General features: G+C 41.1%; 1 protein-coding gene and 2 non-coding genes across 3 annotated transcripts; all 3 read right to left on the reverse strand.

Annotated features, from left to right (window-relative positions):
* Window positions 1-201: 201 nt before the first annotated feature.
* RPL5 (ribosomal protein L5) lies at window positions 202-9,333 on the reverse strand. The gene is made up of 8 exons (XM_059082497.2): window positions 9,239-9,333; window positions 7,990-8,059; window positions 7,789-7,904; window positions 6,508-6,642; window positions 4,553-4,755; window positions 3,278-3,455; window positions 768-856; window positions 202-372 (listed from the first exon to the last, which is right to left on the reverse strand). The coding sequence occupies exons 1-8, from the start codon at window positions 9,239-9,241 to the stop codon at window positions 273-275; spliced, it is 894 nt and encodes a 297-aa protein (XP_058938480.2). The 5' UTR covers window positions 9,242-9,333; the 3' UTR covers window positions 202-272.
* On the reverse strand, window positions 554-686 carry LOC131746941 (small nucleolar RNA SNORA66). Its single transcript, XR_009332713.1, has one exon. It is a non-coding gene; the product is annotated as a small nucleolar RNA SNORA66 (small nucleolar RNA).
* On the reverse strand, window positions 3,528-3,623 carry LOC131746896 (small nucleolar RNA SNORD21). The gene has a single exon (XR_009332698.1). It is a non-coding gene; the product is annotated as a small nucleolar RNA SNORD21 (small nucleolar RNA).
* Window positions 9,334-9,792: the final 459 nt, after the last annotated feature.

The raw sequence follows: 9,792 nt of genomic DNA on the forward strand, positions 1-9,792 counted from the left end.
TGCTTGCCAGACTTTTTAAGGACAGCTGCACATCATACAATTCAAGGGATAACTCCTGTCAGGAAGAACAGATGCCCAAGGTATGAACTCTGAGGCAGTATGTAAGATTTTCTGGAAAAAGCTACACTTGTTTCTGGAAGGAAAATACTGTCAATTTCAGGTATTTCCCACAGTTTCATTAACAAGAGCTTAACACAGAAATAGCTACTTGTTCAATAAGTTTATTACTGTCTTTATCTGAAAAATCTTCATAGAAATTGTGGTTTGGTTTATTAACTCTCAGCAGCCCGTTCCTGAGCTCTAAGGAAGCTTGCCTTCTTCTGAGCTACCCGATCTTTCTTCTGGGCAAGTGACATTTTGGGACGGTTCCACCTACAGAACAAGGTAAAAAGAGAAAGGGACATAAATTTTTAAAACCATAGCTAAAGAGAATAGAGAATATTTAACTTTGAAAAAGACACACTTTGTAATAAAATGGAAGTCAAATAATCCAAGTCCAATACCTGTCCTCTTCCTTAGTTAGCCTATTTAAAAATGCAGTAATTGACAGTTACAATGTACTGGGACAGAATGGGCCACCTCGGTAGCATCCAAGGCTAATACATTTCTATCACCACAATTACTTTAGCAAACCTGGTTCCCCTCACCTCTGCAACATCATGCAGAGCTAGTGATCGAGTTTGCACAACTTCAGAGTCTGAGCAAGATGAAACAAGGCAGGAACCCCTCCCAACCTCCTTCTCTTCAAAAAACAGTGAAACACATACCTCTTCTTTTTAACTTCTTTCTTAGGCTTCTTCTCATACACTGGATTCTCTCGTATTGCAGCATGAGCTTTCTTATACATCTCCTCCATCTGAAACAAAGCAAAGCAAACAGTACTTGGTTTCATTTCATATGCCCTAAACAGTAATAAAACACACTATTTTACTGCTTGCTCTATTTTGTCCTTCTAAACCAGATTCTCAAAAGGAGCTTAAACTAGGTCAATATTGGTATCTTTTTGTAACCCATCTTTTCCTAAGAAAGTCCCAGTTTTTACCATAAGCAACATGAATTGACGCTATTCACAAAACAACTTAATCTTCCTCAAGAAAAATTCGCACGTATTTCTGAATAATTCAGCTATACTTCATGAGTCACTAAAGTTTAAAGCAAACTGTTTTCTGTAGAAACACATTTTATGCTCATTTAAAACCATGTGACCTAAATTCTTTCATTCAAGTATGGATACATAGCAGTATTTAAGATGTTAAGATGAAAAATATATGGACTAACAAGCAACTGCTAAATACATCTCTGTCCTCCCACGTTCCCCATATTTCCATTTTCCACTGATTTCTGATAGGTCTTTTCAAAAGTTATTCCCAGGATCCCATACCAGGAATCTCTTGATCTACTACCACAAATCACCAGTATCTGGCAGCAGTATCAGGCCTCTGTGGAATCAGAAAGAAGCCCGAATTTCCCTAGAAAACCACTATCCAATTAGAAACATTAATGAGAATTTTGTTCTAAAATTCAAGAAAAAACAATGCTGCAACTCTCTGAAGTGTTTCAATACCCATCCCCAAATGACTATTGATCACATGGAAGATCAAGTCATGAAGAGAAACTGTAAAATGTGTGAAATTCAGTAACAATTACAGCCTTCCTAAAGAATGAGTTAAGGTAATCCAGGTCTCTAAAACTACTCATTCCATGTGAGTAAAATGCAATTAATGGGCTTCCCTGGTGGCTCAGTGGTTAAGAATCCGCCTGCCAATGCAGGGGACACGGGTTCAAGCCCTGGTCTGGGAAGATCCCACATGCCGTGGAGCAACTAAGCCTTGTGCCATAACTCCGGAGCTTGTGCTCTAGAGCCCACAAACCACAACTACTGAAGCCCGCACGCCTAGAGCCCATGCTCCACAACGAGAAGCCACCGCAATGAGAAGCATGCACACCACAAGGAAGAGTAGCCCCCGCTCACCGCAACTAGAGAAAGCCTGTGTGCAGCTACGAAGACCCAACGCAGCCAAAAATAAATTAACTATTTTTAAAAATGCAATTACTACATGCATTTGTATAAAGCTCATTAGCAAAGGAAAATAATGCAAAAACAAAGTGATCTTTCCCTCAATTATAATTCTATTTAAAAAATAATTTTCAGACATAGGTATGCCAAATACAAACTATGCAGCAACAGAAAAGAACCTAATAAAAACAATTACTTGACATATATTAATTTACATATAATTCTGTATTTGTAATAGGTTTATAATAATGTGATTTTATTTTTCAGTATAAAAGAAATATTTTTATTCTCACAAAAAAAGAATTTAGCATTATATACATCTAGAGATCCACTATCCAGATTTAACCACCAATTACATTTCTCTTTCTCTCTCTCTCCCTCTAATAATGTGATTTTTATGTTCTATGCCTTCACTATCGAAACTGGCACTGTCATCAATTACCCCAATGTATTAATAGAGCAGGGCTTCCCTGGTGGCGCAGTGGTTGAGAGTCCGCTTGCTGATGCAGGGGACAGGGGTTCGTGCCCTGGTCTGGGAGGATCCCGCATGATGCGGAGTGGCTAGGCCTGTGAGCCATGGCTGCTGAGCCTGCGCGTCCGGAGCCTGTGCTCCACAACGGGACAGGCCACAGCAGGGAGAGGCCCGCATACCGCAAAAAAAAAAAAAAAGCCCTGAGACTCAACTTTAGGGGTGATAAAATTTGCAACATTAAAGTGACTTGAAAACACAGGTCCCTTCACTTTTGCAACATCACACAGAACTAGTGATAGAATCTGTACATCTCCCTTTCTGTGTGCATGCCTGAGACATTTGAGAAAGTCCAGAACATAGCACTTATCTGCTAAGATGAAGAAAGAACCTTTTTTCCCCATGACTTCAAAATGAGTGAAGTGTAGTAACTAGCACTCGTATTGGAGTAGATTATGACCACATGAATGAAAGTTATAAATACAGAACAGCCAAATGCATAAAAGCCACCAAAGGCTTTAGATTTGGATGCCTGAAGCCTGCCATCCTTCAGCATCTAAAAGATTCCTAAAAGCATGTTGACAAGTCCAGCTCCTCATAACAGTATCTTGTCTGACTTTTAACCTACCCTAGATCCAACATCCCATTTTCATTTTAACATGCCCATATTCAACTTTTAACTGTTAACCTGAAATAAAACTGTATTAACATATACAGTTAGGAAAACAAAACAGGTAGGAAACCCGGTTCTAGAAATTTACCAATACAGGTATTTTTAGTTAAATTTTTACCATGTCTGGAGTTACGTTGTTCTTTATGTACTGAGAGAATTGTTTTTTGTAAGCATCTTCATCTTCTTCAATCAGGTAACGCATATAATCTGCAACGTTCTGCCCCATGATGTGTTTTCGGTGTACCTCAGCATTGAATTCTTTGCTTTCTGAATCATAACCAGGGAACCGTTTGGTACTGAAATAAAGTTTTCCATGTTTTAGTATATATTGGTTGAAATCAGTTCACTAGAAGGAACTCATTTCAGTAGCTGCCATCAGTCCCGTCTTGAAACAATTAATTGCATCATATGCAACCACAGGACCAACTACTGACTGCTCAGTTAGTGGGATATCATCATTCAGCAGCTAATTTTTGAATTCCAGGATGGAAAATCATGCCGCAAGTACCTTTAAATACCATTAAACGAACCAAGGCCACTAAAGTTAGTTCTCCTTATTTCATAGCAAAGGGTTTCAAAATTACTCTCCCTAAATCCTATAGTTTCTCAGTGGTGCCTCAAGGTACATGGTAATAAGTGATTTGTTCCAGATCACATTTAACAGGTGCCTTGAATGAGAACTGCTAAGACCATCCCCGCCAAAAAAAAACCCCACCCTACATTATAAAAGTAAGTTCCAGTTAGGTTACATTTTATCGTTTACCCCACCAACCACCCCCCCACCCCCGCAAAAAAGGCAAGCCAGAAAAAGAAAGTTTTTGGTTGTTAAATCACCAACCACTAAAATATTCCTAAGAAGCTAATAAATCACCTTAAGATGTATCTACTCAACAATAAAAATCATTAACTCTAACCAAGGCAACAACCAAATTGAAACAACCCACTTATTAGCTCCTAAGAACAGCCTACACTCTTATTTCCAGTTTAAAGTTTAAAAATTTATGTCTTTTTCTCAAACTCTTTTTTCCCCCCGACTCCATATTTCCCCATAACTCAGTAAACAAATTTTCATTCTGAATTTAAAAAAATAAAATAAATAGGGTGAGTACTGGTGGAATCAAGTTGCTCATTTCTAACCAAAACTTAGCTACACACAGAAGGTAGTGTTTTCAACACTGGCTCTTCCGTTTATTGGCTCTAAAACCTTGGACAAATCATTTTACCCCTGAACCGCAGTCTCTTCATTTATAAAACATGTTACAGTTCCTTCCCACCCTGCCAGGTTCCCTTTGCACAGTACCCAGGACATGGCAGGTACACAATGATAGCTACTATTACTCTAATTGGTTCAGTTATCTCCACAGCCCAACGAGGCCTTGAATACTATTATTACCTGTGAGGGATAGACAAGCCTCCATCGACAGCTCCCTTCAGGGCCCCAAAAACTTTATTCCCAGTAGTAGTCCTGGCAAGCCCTGCATCCAAGTAACAGGTGAAGGCACCAGGTTGACCATCAATGCTTTCCACATTGTATTCATCTCCAGTCACCTCAACTTGGCCTTCATAAATTTTGTCCATACCAAACCTATTAAGAAGCTATTAACAAAGAAGCCAATCTAAATGCTTGTTAGAATATATTCAAACAACAATATCTCAAAATTCACAACTTTAATGACCTGACAAAAAATTTCCTTCCAAATCACTTTTTCCCTTTATCCCAATCTGCTTTTAAATAGTAATTTTTAAATGCCACAAAAAGAAATTTCAGACATCCAATTTTACCAACAAGTATAACTGTTTTAACAGTTTCTGAATCTGCTACATTGTCCACACTTGATTTTTGTAGCAATCAATTAGGACATGATACTTAAATTTGATTCTTATATTTACTCAAGGGAAGTAATCTCCACCTTTCCTCAGTCATATTTAGCTATAATTCAACAACTAAATATTAAATATTATCATATGCAGTTTTGTTTAATTTGATTACAATATTATGAGTAGGATCCTGTGCTAAAGAGAACACCTTTTGTGGTTCTACCCTGCCACTATATTATGTTAATATGTGCCACTACTCTGCTAGTTATCTATAGTGCCTTTGCACCAAGATGCTCATATAAAAGACAATGTTCCAACCCAAACATGTTTATAACCAGTGAAGATGTGGGTCCCCAACAATGATGCATGCTTAACAATTCCACTGCAAAACAAGGTCAGAATACAAAAACAAGGTGAAGATCACATTTTCGTTTCCTTTTATAGGAAATGTTGCCACCCAAAGGCAAAGATTGTTAAAACAAAAGTGAATCCCTCCACCAACGCCTACCGCCGCACCTCAAAAGCTTAAGGCACTGCTTCTCAAAATTTAGCATGTGGGCTTCCCTGGTGGCGCAGTGGTTGAGAGTCCACCTGCCGATGCAGGGGACACGGGTTCGTGCCCCGGTCCGGGAAGATCTCACATGCCGCGGAGCGGCTGGGCCCATGAGCCATGGCCGCTGGGCCTGTGCATCTGGAGCCTGTGCTCCGCAACTGGAGAGGCCACAACATTGAGAGGCCCGCGTACCCCTCCAAAAAAATTTAGCATGCATATAAATCACCTGGACACCCTATCAATATAAATCCTGAAGGTGTGGGGTATAGTCTGCATTTTTAATGTACGCTGATGGTAACATCTACACTTTTTTTTTTTTTTTTTTTTGTGGTAAGCGGGCCTCTCACTGTTGTGGCCGCTCCTGTTGCAGAGCACAGGCTCCGGACGTGCAGGCTCAGTGGCCATGGCTCACGGGCACAGCCGCTCCACGACATGTGGGATCTTCCTGGACCTGGGCACAAAACCAAGTCCCCTGCATCAGCAGGCGGACTCTCAACCACTGCGCCACCAGGGAAGCCCAGATCTACACTTCTGACTAGATCTGTCCAACAAGATAGTCACCAACTAGCCACAACCGGCTATTCATATTTAAGTTAAAAACTCAGTTATCGGTAGCACTAGACACATTTCAAGTGCTTAATAGCTACATGTGGCTAGCGGCTACCATATCAGACAGCACAGATTACAGATATCCATCAATGCAAAAAAATTCTATTGGTCTAGATATACCCAACAAATGGGAGAAAACAGAAAAAAAGCCTTCTCCAGATTATAAAGTACATCTCTGTCTTAAACAATGTATTTATATAAAATTATCTTCCCTGGTGATGCCCTTATAAGCCACAGGGCAACAGGAGGCACTCCTCTCTCCCCATGGCTAGCTGAAGGTATCTTATCCATGTGTGAACCATCTATGTTGCAGACAACTCCAGTGAGTTAATTCCAAATAACATCACTTAAAGTAATCTTGTACATACCCTGCGTGCCAGCAGCAGGCCAGTACAATATGCTGCAGCATAATTTGTCAGGCCAACCTTCACACCATACTTCGGGAGTTCATGAGCATAAGCTGCACAAACTATCATATCTCCTTCTATACGGGCATAAGCAATCTACAAAAAGAGAAAAACCAGGTTAGTAATCTGTTTTCACTGTTTTACTTGTCCCAAGTGCCTTCTTTTTCAAAAGATTTAACAAAAAAACAGACACAGATCTGCATCACTTAAGATCTTTGTTAAACCCACTCACGTTCAACAATCATTATGGCTTGGTCAACTGCAGAAGGTAGGTTTATGAGTTTGTTAATATGTTTGACTAATTTCACAGTACATAAGTCTCAAATTACCACAGACAACGAATATTAAAATACCTTTGGAATAAGTTATACTGTAGTTCCTTACTTCTGAGAAATACTGAAAAGACCCTGAGCTGGGAAAGCTGGTGAATTAAGGAGGCACTTTGAAAAATCAAAAAGGAATCCCTGATTATTTCAAACACCTTTTAAACTAAGCATATCCAAGTCCAACAATGTTTCAGAAAACCTAATATTTAGTTATCTGAACTTGTATGGAGGAAGAGACTGACTTCACAACCAACAAATTAGTTTGCCCAGAAAACAGATGTGCCTGTCTCCTCCAAATCTCAAGTATGAAAAGTTTTCCTAGTTGTAAAAGCCCAGAAAACTACCTTCTAGGAGCAAATTGCCACTTTCTGTAAGTCTTTTACATGGGAGACACCTTCATAAGTATTTACTAAAACCTATTTCAAACAGTAAGCAGGAATAAAAATAATCTTAAGAGTCTAATTTAACATTCAAAACTACCTACCTCTTCAAAGTATTGGATAAGTGAACTTAGTCCATGATAAATTCTATTCTCTTACTGGAATTGGAATGGGCAAGAACCTTCTACTGGGTCTCAAATTTACCCTCCCACCCCCACAAAAATAGCAGTGCCATGAACTTCTCTAATCCGCCCCCCCCACACGTCAATTAGAAAGTGAATGGGATTAAACTGGGACAGGACTGCCAAACTGCTGATCCTCAGAGTATTTTTTACAGTACCAATTTCCCAGGCTCCAACTTCAGACCTACTAAAAGAACTACTCACTTAATGTTCCTTGGAGTGCCAGGCACTACACTAGATGGACCTAATGCATACGTTGTGTTTTGCTCCCCAAGTACAACTTTTCTACCACAGTGAGGGCAGAAGGGGGGGTGGAGGTTACCATCCATTACTTGAGTCTAGAATACAACTTACCTGACAAATGATATCTCTGTTAGTTACACGAACTATCATTCTGTATTTGGGTGTGTTGTACTTATTTTTATCTTGAATTACCAATCGTTTCCGAGCATAGTAGTCAGTTTTGCCCTCTGAAAGAAAAAAGTAATTTAAAAAAGTCTATTCCACTACAAAGCAGATTCTTTTCATGTCGTGAACATGAAAACCTGACCATACCTCGCCGTCTTCTAAATTTCACTTGGTATCTCTTGAAGTAGGCCTTATTCTTGACAACTTTAACAAACCCCTTTAAGATAAAAGAATGTTATTAAAACTTTGATAAATGTTTCAGCTTCTGATACTTTTGACATTTGTGTTAACTGTGTAACAAAATAACACTTAAACTTCAAAAGTGAATCCAGACAACCATCACTTTTTCAAATCTGAGGTCAAGAATCACTTTTTCTTCTACTTCCCATCTGTCAAGACTGACAGTTTTATAAAGCAAAATAAAAATGAATCAGCAGGGAAAATGGAATAAAAAAATACAAAATGCAGGCCAATTTATTATATTCACCAGATATAAAAAACTGTCACATTGATTTTAAATTCTTAAACTTACTCTCAGCTTTTGTTCCCTATTGGACCAGCAATAATCCTAGTGCCCAACTTTTGCAAAACACTGTTCAAGACAGCAAACGTCAATCTGTTCTTAACACTGTCCCATTTCGAGAACCTAATATTTCCCTCTTTCCACAAACGTTTTTCAAAAGCCTAAATTACTTGCCACAAAACATAACTGACCAAGGATATATTCAGCAATTACTTCCGATTAAAACAACACTGTCCCCCACCAACTAAAGCAACACCCCACCCGAAGAATCATTAAAAACTGGAGCCAGTGACGATATACAGAAAGAGGCAGAAAACGCATACCAAACTAAATGAACTTCTTTTCGGGGCCCAAAGACACCACAGCCTCCAGGTTCTACTGACGGTTGTGGCTTAAAAGCCACTTCTTCGGCCCCAAAACACAGGTTTTCTGAACAACTTGCCAGCCCCGACGCTCTCCCGAAAAATCCACCAAGCAGTCATGGGTGGAGCTGGGTCCGAAGAGCCGCAGCCCGTCTCCACTCAGGCATCCCCCAGCTAGTCTGAGACTGACTCCTCGCAATCTCCTCGTCCCGGCCGCCTGCCGGTGTCCCCTCTGCCGGGCCAGCACTACCCCTGCCGTTTGTCTACCATAATCACCCCATCCCCAATCCTCTGCCCCAACACCCCCTCTTCTTCAACCCCTCCCCCCGCCCGCTTGTGCGCCGTGGCAGCCATTAAGGCCACGCTGAGAGCTGCAGCCCGACCACGGCACACCCGACAATCTAACGGCATCCGATCCCTGCGCAGCGCGAAACGGAACCTAGGCGGCCTTTAGGACAAGGAGAGGGAACCCCCGTGCATCTGTAGCCCCGAGACCGGGATACACACTCACCATCCTGTAGAACAGAAGCTCTAGCCGTAACTGAGCTGCAGAACCAGCACGGCTCCGGGGGGGGAAAAAGGCCGCGGCGCGTGCGCAGGCGCAGTATGTAGCGCTGACGATCACGCCAGCGACGTGTGGAAGAGACATCCGCCGGCCTCCTGGCTTGCAGTACGCCACCCCCTGCTGGTGGGAGGACCGAAGCTGGACTTCGCCTTCCCGGAACAAATCCTCAAAGTCTCGGGGTCCCAATCTCCTGACTGGTGATCCGACAGGGAAGGGCGGTGAGCAGTAGCAGGGAGAATTGTAAAAGGCTTTCACTTGCCTATGCTAGGAAGTTGTTTCATAACAAACATTATTGCTTTTGTAAGCCAGAAAAAAAAAAAGTTTAAAAATTAAATAGAATGAATTAGCTCTAGGGCCCCTTTGCCCCCTCCTTGACTACTCCTCCGGGTCCAGAGCATGCAGATTCCCCCTCAGGAAGCCAAGCCTGGGTTAGGGGCCTTCCCACAGCACCTTTGTACCTGTCTCAGCCTACTCTAGAATGTAAACTCCCTGAGGGTGGG

The sequence above is a fragment of the Kogia breviceps genome, chromosome 1, assembly GCF_026419965.1.
Source record: "Kogia breviceps isolate mKogBre1 chromosome 1, mKogBre1 haplotype 1, whole genome shotgun sequence".
NCBI lineage: Eukaryota > Metazoa > Chordata > Mammalia > Artiodactyla > Physeteridae > Kogia > Kogia breviceps.